General features: G+C 37.9%; 1 protein-coding gene across 12 annotated transcripts in view; it reads right to left on the bottom strand.

The window, feature by feature from the left end:
- Nucleotides 1-19,908, bottom strand: part of PPP2R2C (protein phosphatase 2 regulatory subunit Bgamma) — a 191,666-nt gene that overhangs the window by 90,780 nt on the left and 80,978 nt on the right. The window contains exon 2 of one of the 12 annotated variants that reach the window (XM_077782746.2): nucleotides 4,602-4,752. The exons of the other annotated variants lie outside the window; for them this stretch is intronic. Coding sequence (XP_077638872.1) covers nucleotides 4,602-4,650 — 49 coding nt within the window. The 5' untranslated portion in view covers nucleotides 4,651-4,752. The remainder of the gene's footprint in view (nucleotides 1-4,601; nucleotides 4,753-19,908) is intronic. 12 annotated transcript variants of the gene reach the window in all.

Here is a 19,908-nt window from a genome sequence, read left to right as displayed (position 1 = left end):
TTATCTAGCAGTTGTCCAGAATTTTCTGATCAGCCAAACAGCAATGCTAAAACTGAGCAGACAAGCAGCAGTCTGGCAATTCTCTATGAGCAAACAATACCCTGTCAGAAACACTACCATTTAGTAACACAATGAAAAACAACCAAACATGGATACAGAACTTTAAGAACTAATAGTTTTTTAGTTATGAATTACTGATACCTCTGGATGATAAAACAACACAGAGAAATTACTTCAGTCATTCAAGTTTTACCATCATCTGGAAAAGAACAAATGCCTTTTACTACCATTACTAGCATTTAGTTACACATCACAATATATACCATAAAAAATAGATTGTGATATTTTCTTGAAACTCAAGTTCTGCCATTCTCCCGACTTCTTCAGATTCTTCAAGGCAAAAATACCTGCTTTTTTGATACAGCTCTAGCCTATGTGACCAATTTCTTATTCTGGGCTGAATCGTTACAAAAGCCAGCTGATTGGTTAAAAATAAAAAAGGAATGCTGAATACCATAGCAACTGGATTGCAGCCCTGCTAACATGCAGGAAGGATTTTTTACTTGAACAAGAGCTACAAGTGAAAACACCAAGCCAAAATCAGATTTGGCATAATATCAACAACGCAATAGAAACAGAGAAATTACTTGACCCCTCCCCAGTTTCCTCCCTGTAATATCTTTTGTGCAGCAGCAAATCTTCAGGTTCTTATTAAAATACAGTTCAAACAGCAAATTAAAATGTGTGCCGTGGTATTGATTCTACATATACATCAATATGTGGCAGAATTTTTGCCAAAACAAATAGGATTAAATGTTGAAAAATCAAGAAGCAGAACAATAACAGAGCTTGATCTTCAGTTTTAATTAATAGTCATATTATTCCATAACTAAAAGGATTAAAAGTTTCTAAAGAAACATCTCTAAATACAGATAATGCCTGATTTAGTGATGGCTTTTAGGAACATATCAAAGGAGTCACTCAATGTCAATACCCCCTAAGAATTGCATCAAATCTATAAGGAATACATTTGAAGAACCATATTACTCTAGAATTACTGCAAGAGTATGTGTTCAGGGCAAGGTTTTGTCAGGGGCTGGGCTCTGTGGGAAGAGACCAGAAGCTGCCCTGTGTTGGACAGACCTGCTGCTGTCCCAAGTTGGGCCCACAAGTGACACTGGTGCACCTCTGTGATAACATATTTAGGAAAGGGTAAAAACCTGTTGGGCAGCTATGACAGAGAAATTAAAAAACATGAGAGAGCCAGCCCTGCAGATGCCAAGGTCACTGAAGAAGGAAGGGCAAATGTTCTGCAGAGAAGAAATTCCATTGCAGCCAATAGAGAAGACCGTGACAATGCAGGTTGTCCTCCTGCAGCCGATGGAAGTCCACAATGGAGCAAATATCCACCCTGCAAGCACATGGAGAACACCACAGCACAGCTTGAGGAGATGCCCTAAAGGAAACTGCAGCCCATGGAGAGCCCAGGCTGGAGCAGCTCTTGTCAGGAGACATGGCCCATGCAGGAAGCTCACAGAGAAGCAGATCTTCAGGCCAGAACTGTAGCCTGTAGGAGCAGCACATTCTTGATGGACTGTACCCCATGGAAAGAATTCATACAGAAGCAGTGAAGAAGGACCTGTGTTGGAAAAGCTCATGAGGGTCTGTATTCCTTGAGTGGGACCTCGTAGAGGAGCATGGGAAAAGCATAAGGAGAAGGAGCAGCAGAGATGAAATGTTATAGACTGAGAGTAACTCATTCCCCATTCCCCCTGCTCTGTTCAGGAGGGCAGAAGGTTGCAGGAAAGTTAGGAAGGAAAGAGGGAAGTTGTCTGGGAAAAGAGAGAGGTTGAGGGGAAAGTGGGTTTAGGTTTGATTTTTTTTTATTACTCACTTTCTATATTTTTAATTAACAATAGAATCTAGTCAAGTATGTTTTGCCTGTGACAGTAATTGGTGAGGGATATCTTCTCTTTATCCTTTCATCTTACTTTTCTCCCTGTGCTGCTGCAGAGGGAGCATGAGAGAGCAGCTTGCTGGACACCTGGCAGCCAGCCAAGGTCATTCCACTAGAGAGCTCTTGCATTTGGGGAAAAGAAGAAATTTCTCCTCAGCAACTTAAGCTATGAAGTCTTTGCTTTGAAGTAGAGGGACCCATCTGTTCTAGGTCAGCTTTAAGATAGATATTTAGTGCATTGCACAGTGAAAAATCAGAACCCTGTCTCCTCTTCAACCATGTTTAGGGTGGCTTTACTCAGGAGACTCTATTTGCCTGCATTGTAAAGATGCTCACTGAGTTTGGCTTTACAGGCCAGTGGAAATATCAGCTCTGTTCCTCTTTGTGCATCATTTAAGACATATTCAAAACCTCCTATGAAGTATTATCAAGTGAAGAAAAGATACAATACCCACAGCACTGCTTTTAATATTAGGGCTAATTTTTAAACCAAGTCAGAGTTAAGTGCATAACTCCACAGTATCAAATGGATTTACCTGCTCTACAAGCATGATTTCTGAGCTTTTACTGGCATTATGGAGTGTTACAAACCACCTACACCTATAAAAATCCATGTACTTTTTTGCCATTAAAATTAGGGGAAGAACCTTACTTTAGGTTCCTGAAAATAGTGGCCTTGTTTTCTATCAAGGAAATAACTAATTGTGGGGTATTATACTTGTTAATGTTTTCTGTATCTGACAATGGCCAAAAAATATTTAAGGCCTTTTGACCCCCAAACTCAAGCAGTCTTACAGGAACTTTATGTTCCCAAGAAACTCCTACATCAGAGCCCACAGATCTCCAGTTAACAAAATATACTTTGGTTTTGGGAGGTGAGTCCATCTCAATAGTAAATTGCTTGACATGTTCTGGCAATCTATTCTGTTCCCTGAAACTGTAAATTTTATTAATAGAGTTTACACTAAAGTCAGAATCCAGAATGCAGAGGACAAACCAGAAAAATGGTTATTCATTCTGCATACTTAAATGTACATACTCATTCTTGCCTATATAAGTTAGAAAAATGTGGATCAAAGGCAGTAACTTACTATAACAAAAAAGGTCAAACTCAAGGAGGACTAGAATACAAAGCTGTCAGTGACCTCAGCTCTGAAACAATTCCTCCATGCTCAAATTGGCATGAAATCCATGACAGAGACGCAGCAGAGATCCGGTGTCTGAAGTACAAAATGATAAGGCTTAAACTAGTGCCCAAGAGTAACAGAACAATGGCCTCAGCTGTTTCCAAAACTTTGGAGAGGGCAACACAAATAGCTCAGAATGTTGAAGACAATGCCAAGATCCTGTTACTCTTAATTTGCCTAGCAGAAAGGCATCATTTGAGTATAAATACTTCCACTGTTCTTATTACAATTTATTAAGACAAAATTATCATTATGACAAAATAATTATTTAATAGTACTATCAGAAATATTAAAACTAGCTTGAATCATCAGTTTCTATATTAAAAAAAAAAGTAAACTGTTTAGGAATACATATTTGCATGTCAGCCCAACTGACGGGTGTCTGGAAGCAACTTACTTGTGTGAAGGAAACTCAGTGGTAACGCTGTGGAAACTGCTCCTCCTACTCAACAGTACTGCTGATACATCAAGAGCCCAGGAAAAAACAACAAACTATTAAACACAAAAGAAGGCATCTTTGCACAAGCACAGTACACTCATACAAAAATAATCTCCATAATTACAATTCAGTTACAAAAAAACATCTAAACAATTTAACAGATGTGCACCGTGCCGGGTCTTACGTTATTACAATCCTTTAATATAGAGCCTCATTCTTTCCTGTAATACTTAGACTTCTGAGTTCAACAGTGAGTTGACCTAGGCAGTTCAAGGTTTTCTGCAAACTAAAGATGTTTGCTTGGTTAGTGTCAGAAGAAGCAGTGTTAAACCAGGACTTTAAAACAAACAAGTCTATCCAAACACCTTGTCAAAGATTCCCTACATTACACACAAAATCAGCAGCCCTGCAGAAATATGTACTATTACACTCTCTGAGAAGTTTTTCACATTACTATAAAATTATAAACCACAGCAATGAAGTGAGCTAACTTGAAAAAAGACACCTGTAGAACTTGTAGCTAAATAAGAACAAAGACTTTATTTTAGATCAGTGAAAGCCTACATCTACACATGGGTCACTAGTATAGAAAACAGACTTACTATCACATCATTCAGTTTCCTGTAGACCAGTTAAAAAATACAAACAAAACAGCGTGTGCAGTACAGTTACTGCAGGAGACACAGAAAAAGGAGAAACAAATAAAGAAAAAAAGGCTTTACTTTTACTATAGGTATTTAAGGTTTGTATTATCTCTGGGACATCTCAGACTAAATAACAACACTCACAACATGGACTGTTTACATGTACCACTTCCTCTAAGACACAGCGGTTTTGAAAAACTTTTATTCACTGTAAAAAAACTTATTTTTGCTTGTAAAGTGACAAAATACAATCAATGAACTGTCGACACCTTTATCGCATTTGCTTTTTGTAAATTCCAAGGTCCATTGTCATAAGGGATTCCTGTAACCAGCTATCTGGGTTGAAGACAAAAATAAGTGACAGGCATCCCTACCTCCCAATCCATCTCCAGAATCAACCTCACAGATGCTCTTCCCTTCCATATTTTCTTTAGGATGCAGCAGAAAGCAATATCTTCCTCAAGTGATTTGCTCAGGCTCCAGAAGGAAGCTGAATCCACCCACTCTGCAGCCAGCAAGTGATATCTTTCAAATAAAAACAAAAACAAAGCTATTGAGCCACCACTGGTATACAACAGATTAATTTAATTTCATTTAATTTCTCCCTTAAACCCTCAGCTTTTCAAGACTATGTGTCAGCTAGTTCTATACCCAACATTGCAGCTCCTTACATCAAAACAGCCTCTTCAGTGGGTATCTGAGCTCTTTGTCCCTTGTAAATTAAATGGTGATTCATAGCCAAAACCCTCCACCCAATGCAGGACTCTGCTTAGGTGGAAATTCTCAGCATAGATTCATGCTCACTCACATGGCCTGACAGGACTAGGAACAATTTACTATATATCCACATGATATCCATATCTCTTCTCTGGCACACTGTGAGTACTGTGAAACCAAATTACATGCAGTTTGAAAACAACTACACAGACTGAAAACACACAGTTCATGTGGTTCACCTTCTTACAACTCCTAGGATATTTTGAAGTATAGGTAAAGAGGGAGCATCTCAGTTTAGCAATGGGTTTGATTTGTAGATGAGTATTAAGAAGGAAAGTGTAAAGATGGGTGCAAGCAAAAGAATAAACCCACCTCATGTTTTACTTAAGAGAAGGACAACAAGGGAGCAAAATTTCTTTCCCTTAAATTGAGCCTAAATAGCTGATTGCTTTGCTATTACTGTCCTGTGTAGTTGCTTTTCACCAGCACCTTCTCTTTCTGAATAAAAGAGAAATAACTATCAATTAATTAAAATAAGTACTAAGGAGTCAGGAAACATCCTCATGCCTTTGAGAGCCAAAAAGAGACAAAAAGCAATCAGAACAGCATGGATTTACTAGATTAGTTTTTCAGCAAGTAGAGAACTATCATGTGCCAGATGCTCATGATCTAGACAGCAAAGCAAGAATGAGCTCCAGTGCTCATTTAAGTGTAAGACTTGCAGCATGATTATTTATAAAACAGAGGAAAACAGGAACAAAAATGCACCCAAAAAGAGTTCTCTGCCACAAGTGATCTCAGACAGGCCAAGAACAGAAAACACAACAAGAGAACAATGATCAAGCTTATGAATGATGTGCTACATAAAACTGTTCAGGGATCATTAGTAACTTTGAGCCAGTCATGGAGCAATGTAGTAGCTGTTTCCTTGCCAATTTCATATGAGCAAATAACAACTAATTTCTGTTTGCAAGTCTGTGGCCTTCTCTTGCTTTTCCGTGTCACTAGGAAAGCATTCAAATTATTCCATGCAACTCTTACTGAAGGTGTGGAAAAAGGAAAAAAAAATTGTATTAACATCAACTGCCCTGCATTCAACATGGATTCCCTTTTTCAACTTCCTATCACAAGAAAACAATACATACTACAAACAAGTCTGCATTCAGACAACAAGTAAAAGAAAATCAATGGTTCAAGTACTATGTCATTTTGTTGATAAAAAGAAGAGCATACCTAGAAGTCTCACACCAGAAGAACTCTATTTCTTCAGCTTCTTCAAGCATCTCTCTCAGCATCTGCATGTTTTTGTTGATTTTCTGCTGCTTGAGCCAGTGTAGGTGAATGCCATGTAACAGAGCATGCATGGCACAGTAAAACACTGAGTAGAATTGCAATGGAGGGAAAATTGTAGCAGAGCAATCTTCTGCTGCTGATTCCTCTTCTTAAACTTGAATCGGCAATTCAAGGTGTTCTTCTAATCCCGCCTGTGTGTTTTTCAGAAGGTGGGCTACTGCAGTTTGCCAAAGAGCAGAGACTCAGAAAGGATCCCCACAATGCTGATTTTTAGTGATGAAACATCCGTTGCAAACATTTGGTAAAAAAAATCCATACTCCTTATTTTAAAAATATAAAAATACTTATCAAATAAATGAATGGAATACAACAGTAATAGTATCAAGCTCTGGCTGTGTGTTTACACCTGAAAAATGTATGCTCCAAATGCTGATTTAGGATACTCAGAAGAACATTAACGATCATAGTTCCTGTTTATAAACCAAATGCCCTCAAGCAATGAATATTGGATTCCCATGATCAAAGTTCTACTGTCAGTGTCACAGGATTTAGTTCTACATTTTCTAGACAAATAGGTTAGATCAACACTTAACCATAGTTTTAAAAAGTCAACCACAGCACTTCAAATGTAAGAACTTTCCTTGCAAGTTTGCTTTTGGAAAGATCATCTTATTTTGCTGAGATCTGGGTTTTTATGATGAATGCTACAGTCCTCCTGCACAGTTATACAGAAACATTTTTGTATAAACTAACTGACCACAGGACATTGTACACTGTGTAGAATCTAAACATTACATTTTTACCTCACCCTTATTCCTGCATATGTTGAGGAACAAATAATCTGTGCCCAGCATAAATGCCTACTTCTACATCTACTTAGATACAGCTGTTGCACAACCTAATGTGTTCACATGTCTGTAAACAAAAATGTGTGTCCTTACGAAAAATCTATCAAGTGTCTTATCCATTTTAGCCTTATACTGATTAACTAAACAAAGTCTGCATGTAGAAAGTACTAAATTTCAAGACAGTCAAGGCATAAGTGGCGATAACTAAATTTAAGTATCAGCACTGAAAATTACAAGCATTTCAGTGCAAGATTACTAAGACAGTAACTGGAACCAACGTCTTCAATGAGACAAAATTACTATTATTACTCTTATGGAAAACTGATATTAAAAGAAGATAAACAGAAGAAAACCTGTTTTAAAATAATTTATTATTTTATATACATTTCATTGTGAAACAAATTAGTTGTTCTTTATTATATGCTTGCTGTCTCTTCCCACTTGGCATCCGCACCAATATTGCTTTTAATAGCCTTTCATTCACAGCTGAACCTTTACGTGGTGGGGGGAGCACTGTTAGTCAATACCAATCCCTCTGTTCTGTTCTCTGGCTATGAAAACTTTCAATTAAAAGCTGAAAGCAAAAGGATGCAACAGTACTGAAATCTAGAGCTGCTGAGATGTAATCACAGCAATGGAGTAACCACAGAGGTGGGAACTGCTTCATGCTTAGCTGTTTACCCCTTATACAACAGAGAGGAAAAACCTAAAGTGTTTCAAGTTAGCCCTTCCACATAGGAAAAATTCCACAGTAGAGAAGCACAGAAGAATGAGGTATAAGTTATTTTAAAACAGAATGCAGCAACAAGTTTGATACTTTTAAATTACAGAGCATTTGAAACGTACATTACAAGACTCCTTTGGCCACATAGTTTCATTGTTTGATCATCTTGCACATTTAAATCCTTCTCCCTACTAAGATGATACAGTATGTCTCATTTTCTACCATCAAAATAGAATAAAGCCCCACACATGTGAGCCAACCATCATCTGTTCCTTAATGAAGATGTTATCATGAGAGGGAAAAAAACCAATGAACATGTTTACTTAAGTCTTAGGGAAGATATTTCTGGTGTTGAGGGAACTCAACATAGGCTCAGGAAGAGTCTCAGCAAGACCAGTTGTTCACAACTTCTACCTCGGTGTGGTTCACAGAACCATCCATGTCAGAGCAAGGCAGCATGTGGCAGAAAGATGAAGTCAGGAATGCATAACTTGTAGCATGACACATATTATTTCTCTCAGATTGGTTAAAAAAGCTTCAGTGCTGTTTTAATCCAAGCCAAGTGTTATGTTGCCAAGCAGACATGCAGAAGAACAAGCAATAGATAATTACTGTCATTTCTTGCCTTCTTCAGACCAGAGCCTGGGTCCAAGTGCTGTACAGTGGGGTGCAGAGAAATGATGTGGTTCACCCTACAGCTGCAGATATTGGATTTTGCAGCATTAATCCCCATTAATGTATCCTAATACTACCACTGGAGTATATGTACATATACATATGATCATACACTACGGTGGTACATATACAACAACATATGAAGAAGTACAAATTGTGTTACAAAAATCACAGTATTGTAAGAATGTTTATATTTGCACACATTTAATCTTCACGGAACTTGACAGGTTTAATTCTCCAATTAAAGTCAGAAAGACCACAGTTTTCTAAATTTCAAATCAAGTGCTGAGATAACAAACATGCCAGAAATAAAATGCAAAGGGAAGACTCAAGTCACAGAATCTTTGAATGGTATGGATTGGAAGGGACCTTGAAGACCATCTGGTTCCAACTACTTGCCATGGCCAGGGATACCTTCTACTAGACCAGGTTGTCCAGGGCCCTATCCCTGTCTTCAATTATTTCCAAGGGATGAGGCAATCACAGCTTCAGGGTCAACTTGTTTTAGTGTCTCACCACCCCCACAGAGACTAATTTCTTCCTAATATTCAACTTAAACCTTCCCTCTTTGATATTAAGGCCATTACCCCTTGTCCTATCAATATAAAGCCTTGCTAGAAGGCCCTCTCCATCTCCCTTGCAGCTCCCTTCAAGTACTGGAAGAACACAATGAGGTCACCCCAGAGCCTTCTTTTTTCCAGGCTGCACAACCTCAATTTTCTCAGCCTCTTCTCACAGGAGACGTGACCCAGCCCTGTGATCATCTCTGGGTACGTAGCACACCTCTCTGCTAACTCGAAGACCCCAGCAGTCTCAAATACATGCTGTGGGTGCTCCTTTTCAAACAGAATTTTTCTCAGTGGATTCCTACATAAGCCCAGACTCCTAGGCTGCTGCTAGGAGTTGACAGGTGTACAAAATCAACTCCTGCCCATAAATCTTGGAGGATGGTGCCATATCTGCTTCTGAAAAGGTTATGTTACTCAAAGTTTACCATTAAATGGATCTACAAGGAATTATCAGTGACTTCTTTTTAGTAGTCCTGTGTCTCTGCAGGCAGCTAACTTGACACAAGGAGTCCTGCTAAGCTAGTTATTTTTGCTTTCTCTCATTTCACCCATTTGTTTTAGGAATTTATTCAAAGTTAATGAATCAGTCCAGAATTCTTCATACATATTTCAGTGTGCTTAAAAAAAAAAAAAAAAAGAGAACTACAATTTAGAAATAGGTGTAAATCTTGTATTCAGTCAGGCATGACCATGCTTGAGTTGTCCTGCAGTAATACACTAACAACAAGCCTCCCTGACTACCAGACTTGATAATCATAATTCCTTCCTAACAAGGCTTTCAGTGAGACTTTATTATTCAGAGAAAGTCTGAGTTGAATTGATTCATTGTATTTCACCACAAAGCTGCATTTTTTGAGTTATCTCCATATGGAAATCTCAATCAAGTCAAAAGGAAGTTTGTTATAGACATGGACATTTAAAAAACTGACAAATCCTCTCCTTCCAATACATTAAAATAAGCTGCCACTCAAAATTTTGCAAAATATGGTCAAGTGCTAAGCAGTTTGCTGGGAACACCCATGAAAGGAGATCTGACTGTTCTAATCCTGCAAAATACAGTTCAGGAAGGGGATAAAGATCATTTAGATCAGATGAATTTCACAACTTCATTCCTCAAAACATCCATCTGAATTTGCAAGAGAAGTGATTTCTGAGGTACTTCATTTCTATGTACGTTTTCCTTAATAAAGTTTATATTTCAAATCCTTACCTATTTTACTCACCAACTGTTTTACTGTTCCCATCACATAGCACTCCACTTTCCAACTGCTTTTCTTTACATACATACTGTGAGCACTGTGAGAAAGTTACTTCATGCACTAGTGTGCAAAAGGGTTGGCAATTCAGTCGCTGTTTCAGCAGAACAGAGTACCACAAAACCTTTGCCACACTACTTTCTTGTGTGCCAGTGGGCTGTGCACTGCAAAACAATTCCCACCAAGCTAACACAATATCCTCTGTAATCTTAGAAAAATAATCTTGCAATTTGGTTCCTCTGCCAACAGCAGAAACAGTAGCTGGGGCACATGGAGGAACAGCAAAGGCCAAGCTAGTATTTTTTTAAAGCCACCTGATGATGTTGATAGTGATCTGGAAACAAACTACATATTATGGTTACTGTTATAGACATGCTAATTTAATAACAGAGGGCAGGATATTATATCAGAAATACTTTCTTTAAAGATGTGTCTAAGAAGCCAATTTCTCCAACTTGAGATTTACTATGTAGTCAGGGTGAATCTGTGTATTGCTGCAAAGATTCACAAAACAGTGAATTTGACATTTACACAAATTGATTTCTGCATACAGTTAAGCTCTACTACTGTTACCAACACAAAGCACACCTGAAAAGCAAAATCCAACACAACAACCCACAAAGAAAACCATAAAAACACCTCCTTGATAAAGGTGAATTTTCAATTCAGTCTATATACAGTCTTCAGTTTAAAAAATCATATGTTTCACATTACAGACAATGCTAATAAAACAGCAGGATTTTTCTATTTCTTGTAGGACTGTTTCCAAAGAAGATAAGCTGTATTTCATTTTGAAACCTACATTCCTATTGCAATTAGCAATATCTCTAGAAGCATATAGTAAAAAAAAGGATTAATCAAGATATTGATCAAAACATAGTTTGACAGAAACTGTACAGGAAATCTGAATTAAAAAAATAAAGTCATTACAAGAAAAAAACAAGTGAAATTAAAAACTCACCATCTTTATTATTGGCATAGTTTTACTTAGCAGTTTGCAGCACAAAACCAATTTGTTTTCCTTAAGTTTTAGCTGAAGGTCTAATTGAAACATGCAATACATACAGAGTATTTTCTCATTTGTTTTAACATTTTCAAGGCAGTGTTGAAAAGCTAAATTTATACCCAGATGTAGTCTTTATAACCAACCAAGAGAAATTTAGTTTGTATGCTAGAGCAACTGTGGAAATCAATTCTTAATCTATGACCTTGCTTACCACAGCTTGAAGCCTTGCAATAAATAAATGCCTTGAGCCACACATAAGAAACATTTGGTGAATTAGAGACAAATAACACAAATCTATATGTGTATATATAGTATTAGAAAGGTCATATAAAATACAATATAGGCTTTTTTCTTACTCTAACATAATAATGTTTGGAAGGCAAGACCTGGTAATTGCCTACATTAATATCCAGGTGGTGAACAGTCACTAGAACCTATTTTCTTTTCAAATTACAATGTTCATCCTTTTAGACAACTTCTTGTAGCCCATCTTTTTTTTTTTTTTTTTTTGGTGTGGAAAATGCTAGAATGCTTAGAAATCTCTGAGAATAACTATTTTCTTCATCCTAGCATGTGAAAAGTCTTTCTCTAAAGTACATTTAAGCTTTCTTGTGAACATTGTGCAGTGTTTCATGACTAACAACCGGAAAACAAATGTTAGTGAGTGACAGAACTCATGTCTTAACCTGCACTTAGTCACAATTACCCTCTTTTACAAGCTGAATCTCTCAAATCCTTACCCCATATGAAATTACTTATTTCTCACTGGAGCATATGCTAAAAGAAAAAAGAACCTATACTTCTGTCGCCTTATTAATATTGCACCATTAAAATTCACAAAAAATCTTGTAAACAAATTTTTACCTCCTTAAAAACACACCTCCCATTCTTGATGTATTTGATTGACTGTAGATTTTGAAAACAAGTAGTACAACATAGCCTAGTTCAGCTAATTTCACTCTTGATTGTCTCCTTCCTGAAACACTGAAATTCAAATGTGACTGTGACTGACAGTCCTTTTGAGATTAGCATGGCATTATTAGTTTGCACAGCAGGTGACCAGAGAAACTGCTGGAAAAGGTTTCCCTTATTTTAACCGTAAAGGATGTAATCTAATATGAAAAGAAAGAACTTGGAGGCTCAAAATTACTCTTGAATTGGAATAGTACAAAGAAACCAAAGCAGAAAAAAAGACTTGCTTTCTTTAAGTAAGAGTTGCAGTCAAGGTCATTAGGTGCTTTCTAATGTTACATTTTCGCAGGTCCTGTATCATTCAACATTCAAAAGAAAAGTTAGATTTACACTGAAATTATTGGGCTCATCCTACTACTTCACTGTACCTGTGGGCATAGCTACACCTAATTAAAATCCACAAAACAACTCAGGAGACTTCTGGACTTCTGTCCTCGATGTATCGATTTATTCCAGTCTTAGGGCAAGTTTTATAAATATGATCCCAAGTACATATTGGTCAGAACTGATGCCTGGAAATAGAGAAACTTTCTGGAGTACCACAACTGCTTTCATTCAGAAAATTAAGCTGTCTTTGACCCTACCCCAGAAGAGACTATTCTTACCAAGAGCTAAAGAAGAGCAGGAAGAAGCACAATCTCATGCATGCTTTTTTCTAAAGCACTAATTTTTGCTTGGCAATGACATTTTTAATACCCAGCTGGAGTGACAGTGGCATTCCGAACTGAAGCCCCTCAGGTAACAGTGGTATTCTGCAGATATAAAAGCATATTCAGTTCTCAAATATATTCCCAAATATTTTGAGAATGACACCAACCAGAGCTCTCCACAGTGGTTTGTGGGAATGGGCAGCCATCAGCACGGCTGCTGCACAAGTGGGGAAGCCCACCCAGCCCTGCTGGGCATCCACCAGCTGCACAGCCTGCAGCCCCTCTGTGACCTGAGACCTCAGCACCCAGCATCAGTCACCCCCAATGCCCTACCCAGCCCCACCTGCTGCATCCTATCAGGCATTTGAAATTCGTTTGCAGGGTACAGTCTTAAAGGCAGGTTGTTCTAACTGCAGCAGAGTTGCTTGGTGTATTAATTTGCACTGGCAGAAACTACTTCCCCACTAACAAAGCAAAAAATTTACATTACAATGTGGAGCTGTTTATAACCAATGACCCTTACAAAACAAGTTAAGATTTAATATTTGTGAAACAAAGCAAAGAATTCACTGGTGGCTTTGTATCAGCATAAATGACTAATTACTTTAATCAGGAAGCTCAAAAGATAATGAACTTGATTTATTATAAACACAGGGGCTTGCCCTCTTATAAAAATTACTTGCTCTGCAGTTCAAGACACATATTGATTTATGGCACTACTTGTAATTCTCTTATTTTTAAATTTAATAATGGGTGAAAATGAATTAAAAGTAAACTGGAAAAATACACATTCCAAATATAATTTTACTCAATTCCACAACAATATTCATATGTTATGTATACACCAGTATTTCACTAACAAATATACAAAACTATTTTGAAAAACATGCAGCGAGTAAAAGATTAATTTGGTCAAGATTACAGAAAGAGTGAATATTTTTGCCTTTCTCCTACATGACACGTCATTATTTAGTAATACCTGATATCTGTTGCTGAGACCAGCTGAACCCAATTCAAACACAGTTTAGCTAGGAATAACTGAGAGAGTCCTTAAAAATCTCTGAGGATAGATTATTCATCAGTTATGGCTTAGAATTCCATCAGAGAGAGACTGAGTCTGCCTGGAAAGTGGTAGTAGACAAGAAAATAACATCTTTGCAGAAAAGCCACTTTGGAGAGCACTTTACTCTGTCTGACCCCTGCATCACCAGTCCTTTACCTCACTAAAGGGCCATTTGTGGACAGAGAAAGCACTTAAGGCATGTCCGGCCCCTGTGACAAGGCTTATAGATTTACTGCATTACATTCAAACTACACAACACAGTGACAAATTTTACTGTACATATCCTTAAATAAACACAAAAGCATTCATGTCAAATCCACTCACACTAAAATGGACTCTGTCACCATGTGAAGCCCCCTAAGTTTCTCCAAAGATGACTTCCATGAATTTTCTCTTTCTGCATATTTAAGTTGTAGATTTCTGAGATGCATTTCTATGTATTTTGCTGAAATGTTTTCATAGCTTACTGGTAACCAGAAAAGCTCTCTGGCTTATCTTAATTTTTCTGGAGTAATCACTGGAGTGTCAGGGTATTCAAGGACACTGTCACACAGCTCAGTATGAGGACAGTTGCTCAGTTATTATAGAGGTAATTATTATTACTGCATCATTATTTGCAAAAAATAATATGAGAATATTTTCAATGTGAGGAATGTTTTCCGAGACTGGATGATCAGCTCAATTCACATTCCACTCTGGAGCTCAGCTAAAACAAACCATATTCCTCAGAGCGCTGCAACAAATGGATTACCATAAAATAAAGACACTTGGCAGCCAGGTTCCTGTTACAGCTGTTTCTTGTGCTGACCAGTCATCATGACCTCATGTTGCCCCTGTTTTAATATATCCTCACACTGTCTCTTTCTTGTCTCATACTTAACACCACATTCCTCTGGGCAGAAACCACCTCCCTCTGTGTTTATGGAACCAGCTATGCCTAGTGACTCCATACTATCACAGTTTAAATAACAAGCAAGATATGCAAGATATTGTTATCTGATACTGATTTAGAGCAGAGCTGAACAGCACATTTGATTAAATCTCTGCTTTATCAAAGTCCATGGAGATTTTTATTCTTAAGGTTAGGGTTTTTCATGGTTGGTACAAAGAAGGCAGAAGATTTTTCAAAGAAAAAAACTTGAGTCATCCATCAGTTCTGATATATTGCAATTATTACCACTACCACATCAAAAGTGAATAAGAGCAGTATTTTCCCCAGTAATTCTGTAAAATAATCTCTTATTTATCTCCAGAATTTCTTCCAAGCCTGGTCATAGACAGAGGAAGTCCCAGAATTCAGAAGCTTGAAGGATACCCATCACAAGATTACTAAAAGATACCTGCCCCGTCCATGAGGGGCACACAGAGCCCAGACCTCTGCTATGTTCTGTAACCACTCTCTGAGGACCAGACACCAAACCCCACTTCCACAAAGCTGCAGAAAACCACCTGCTCCTGCAGTAATTACAACAGAGACCAGAAGGTCTGGGATACATATCAACGTGAGACAGGGGTTTTTATCAGGCTCTTCAGGCTTGGGTAGCCCTGTTAGCTCTGACAGCCTGTGGGAAGTCTGGGAGATATTTATCCAACGTCACACCACAATCATGGCTGTCTGAAACTGCAGACATAATTATTAAGGACCACTGATTAAGACAGTTTATTTTCTTTGCTGGATTTTTGACTCATTTAAATGCCTTACAAATAAAGGTGCCCTCATTCTATGAAGTGAGCCATCTGGAGTTCTTTTTTTTAATCCACAGTGTTAGAGGTCAGGCAGAGAACAAGTGTTCAGGGTTTGGAACAACTAAAAAGGAATGAGAAATATGAATTCAAAGAGAATTAATACAAAAGAGGAATTCTCATCTGCAAAATGAAGTTCCATTATTTTACATAAAAAGAAGCCATTAATTATTAAATACATATTTGCTGGTTAAATCTGGGTTAATGTGCTGATTTTGGCTGGGGTAATTGTCTTCACAGTGGCTATTATGGGGCTATTTTGGATTTATGCCAAACACAGGGTTGATCACCTAGAAATGTTTTTGTTACTGCTGAACAGCACTTAAAAGAGCCAGGGCCTTTTCTGCTTTTGGTATATGGCCAGGCTGGCAAGGAGGTGGGGTGCATGGGAAGTTGAGAGGAGACGTAGCCAAGACAGTTGACCCAAAGAGACCAAAGGGATATCCCAGACCATGTGACATCATGCTCAGTCCATAAAGTGGGGAGAAAAAAGAGGAAAGGGGGGACATTTGGAGTGATTATGTCTGTCTTCCCAAATGACTGTTACATGTGATGGGCCCTGCTCTCCTGGAGATGGCTGAACACCTGCCTGCCCATGGGAAGTGGTGAATTAATTCTTTGTTTTGCTTTGCTTGTGTGTATGGCTCTTGCTTCCCCTATTAAACTGTCTATATCTCAACCCATGAGTTTTCCAGCTTTTACTCTTTGAATTCTTTCCCTAATCCTGCTGCTGAGGGAGTGAGCAAGCAGCTGCCTAGGGCTTGGCTGCCAGAGGGGATGAAACCACAACAGTTCTATACAGAACTATTATCTCTGCAGCAAGAGTGGTGCTACAGAGCACCATTTACTGGCATCCTGAAGACTGTCCCAACCTGCAATCTGTGCTTTTTTTCAGAAGGCAATGTCTGTAACAAAAAAAAATATGTAAAGCTTATACTTTAAAAGGTACTTATTATTGCAGCATTAAGACTGTAAACTCACTCTCCCAGGCATTTATTTTGTAACAATCACTTAATTTCATATTTGGTTATGTTTGACAACTCTCACAGGGTGTTAAACACTCTGTTCTGTCGCTACTGTGATTTCTGAGACAAAAAAATATGAAATAACTTTGAAATCATAGATCAGGTTCACTGACAGGCTTGTTCTGCTGAGCTCAGCAAGACAGAAAGGCTGCCTGGTATCAGTCACTCCTAGAGGCTAGTCTGACTCTCACTTGCTGGCAAAAGTCCTTCAAGGTCCATCTGCCAGCAAGAACGGTGGGGGTGGGCAGGGGGAGGAAATCATTCATGTGCACACTCAGGTACTTCCAAGTCCTTCCCTGTTCTCAAAAACTTCAAACAGTAGCAGCTACCATAAGCAATATTTAAGATGTCAGTATACCAGTTTTTTTCTTCTGCGGAGTCCTCAAAATAGAAGCACTTCACCCAAAGAGACAAAGGGAAGCTACATAGAAAGAGAAGATGAAAACTGAACAGATAAAAGATTTATCTTTTATAAATTTATCTTTCAGAAATACCTTCAAAATATTATGCTTGTCATCACAGAACCACGGTCAGCATTATCAAGCACCACAGGATATACTGAAAAGCTACATCTCCAAAGTCTTATTGGAAAGGCAGGGGGACACATCAAATATATACAACAGATGTTTGCACACTAAGCTCATATCCTCAAAATTGCTGATACAGGTCTATTTAACTTATTACTATAAAAACAAATAACAATCCCAAAGCATTCAAAATAGAAGTGCATAGCAAAGCTGCTTATGTTCCAATAAGAGAACATTCTGTTTCCCTCAATCAGATTTAAAGAGGCAGATCAAAGAGAAAACATTTAAGATTAAATGCAAAACCTTATTCTGATTCAAAGGAAAAAAATCATACACTACAAATACATAGATATACACCCTTTACATATATATGTACACGTATATATATTGCAAAGTTAGAGATTAATTGGCTTAGCCTGTCCTCTTATATGTACCCATTCCACACTCCCAGTTTTTTCTGTAAATGCACCCTTGAAGGCAGCAGCTTGTATAGAAGTGCAACAGCTGTTCAGCTCTTGGCATGATTAGGATTTTCTCCCTCTATGGTATTGGGGAAAGAGTATGGTGATCATAAACGAGCACACCCTACAGTTTTCCTGTTAAAGCCTTCTCTTCCTTCCCACCATGCATCTCTGTCTATCCCACTATGCATCACATACTTTTAGCGACATCTAACATTTAGATTATACTTGGTCTTAGACACAGCCCATGGAAACCTTCACTTGAAATTAGCAATACTGATTTCAGTGAAATGTTTGATTTCATACCACAGTGCTCTCTGTCCTCCAGCACAGTACCAGATCTTTTAAAAGAGTGAGCAACAACAGAGGTTTTGCCCCATCATCAAATCTTCAGTTTAGGTTTTATGTTTACTTGGCTCATGGAAAGAAAGAAAAAAAGAAAAAAGTATATGAAGCCCAGTATAACTGGTGACACACTGTCTGTAGACAAAGTAAAGTAAGTTCCTCTTCTGCAAGGAAAATTCTAAGCTAACCTGTAAGCCCCAGTCAGGTGAGAAGCAGATGTGCTTGCTGACACCATTTATAAATCTCTACAGAATGGAAGAGGCTTTAGGTTGGTTTTATGATAGCTGTTCCTGATTTGTTGGTATCAAACACTCCTCCACTCCCATTTCCACGCAGTTCTACAGCCAACTGCCTGAAACATCAGTTCAGCTGTTTCTTTTGCACATCAATACTACAAAACTGATGCTGTGAACAGAGGGGACATTTTCTGTATTTAACATTTAACACAGTAGCATTTTCCACATTCATATCCTGTTCTGTGAAGGGAAGTCAAGGGCAGGATCAATGTGTGGAATAGAGCTCTATCTGTCAGTTGTAAAATCAGGAAAGGCAAAGTACACAGGCCATAACATCAGTTTTCTTCTGCACAAGCATTTAGCCAAGAGGATATTTTACAGGGAGGGAGATGCAGAAGAAAGCAGGAGGAGAGAAGGAAGCAGCAGCATCAGCATTAATCTAGCAGCACCCACCCTACAGGGCTCCCAAAGGTCTCCCAATATCCTCTGCACCACTGGGGACAGCAAAACACATCAGTCACCAGGCAGGAGTGGGGCAGGAGACAATATTGAATCAATTACTTCCAAACAGACCTTCAAACTATTCCCACCATTCAGAACTTGGCAGCCAAACCTCAGTTAAAATAAACAAAAATAATACCTACCCAAAATCCTAAGAAAAACACAACCCCAAAAACCTATTTACAATTGAAGTTTCCTTTCCAATTACACATCAGTTCTTCTGAATGTTTTTTCATAGTTCTAAAGGTTAAAGTATATTGTCCCATTGTGTTCTACCTGACATAAATAAGCAGCCTTCACTCCAGCACTCCTACAAAATTAAGCTAGCATAGAGACTCCTTTCTCAAAAACCAACAATGTTGTAAACACTGTTAAAAAAAAAAAAACAACTCAGAATTTTAAAAAAATATTTAAAAACAAGTAATTGCTATCCAGAATAAATGTGATTCTTAAGTTATCTCCACTGTTTCCATCATAAAGAAGAAACATTACTCCCAACCTGGTCACAAACTGCCAGAATACATTTTTTCATTCTCTCCTACTTAATTATCAAATTAAGCCCTTTTTATTTTGACAAACTACAGAGCAATATAAATGGCACAAGGTCATTCAGCACTTAACACACAGACAGGATCTGATAAATTGTTACAGCAAAACCTCTAAATTCCAGCTAACTCAACTTGTAAATTCAAATCAATTTCCCAGGATTTTAATCACTGGGGGTTTTTTCATTACAGATTAATAAAAATTAAGGAACTGATTAAAATTTAAGTGCCTTTTCAGATGCAGCTGTCCTTTAAAAAAAATTAAGTTCTCTTTTTCCTGAAGCATATTCTTAAGTATTTTTTATAAAAGAACATATTTTCTAATTTGCTTCACATCTCCCTGTAAGAGCCTAGAGTATTTGATCAAGCAAAAGAAAACATAAAAAAATCCACAGCCTCCTGGCGCAACAGTCATTCAAGTGCAGGAGAAATTCACTATCAATTCTAAATGCACAGTAGATGAGCCTAAGAAAGAAACTTGCAAATAGTATTTAAATGCAAACAAACCTTCCTTTTGCCCCAGAA

This window comes from Lonchura striata, chromosome 4 (genome assembly GCF_050655825.1).
Source record: "Lonchura striata isolate lonStrDom1 chromosome 4, ASM5065582v1, whole genome shotgun sequence".
In the NCBI taxonomy this organism is placed as follows: domain Eukaryota; kingdom Metazoa; phylum Chordata; class Aves; order Passeriformes; family Estrildidae; genus Lonchura; species Lonchura striata.
The sequence above is the reverse complement of the archived record's forward strand: the minus strand, read 5'-3'. Positions and strand labels throughout refer to the sequence as shown.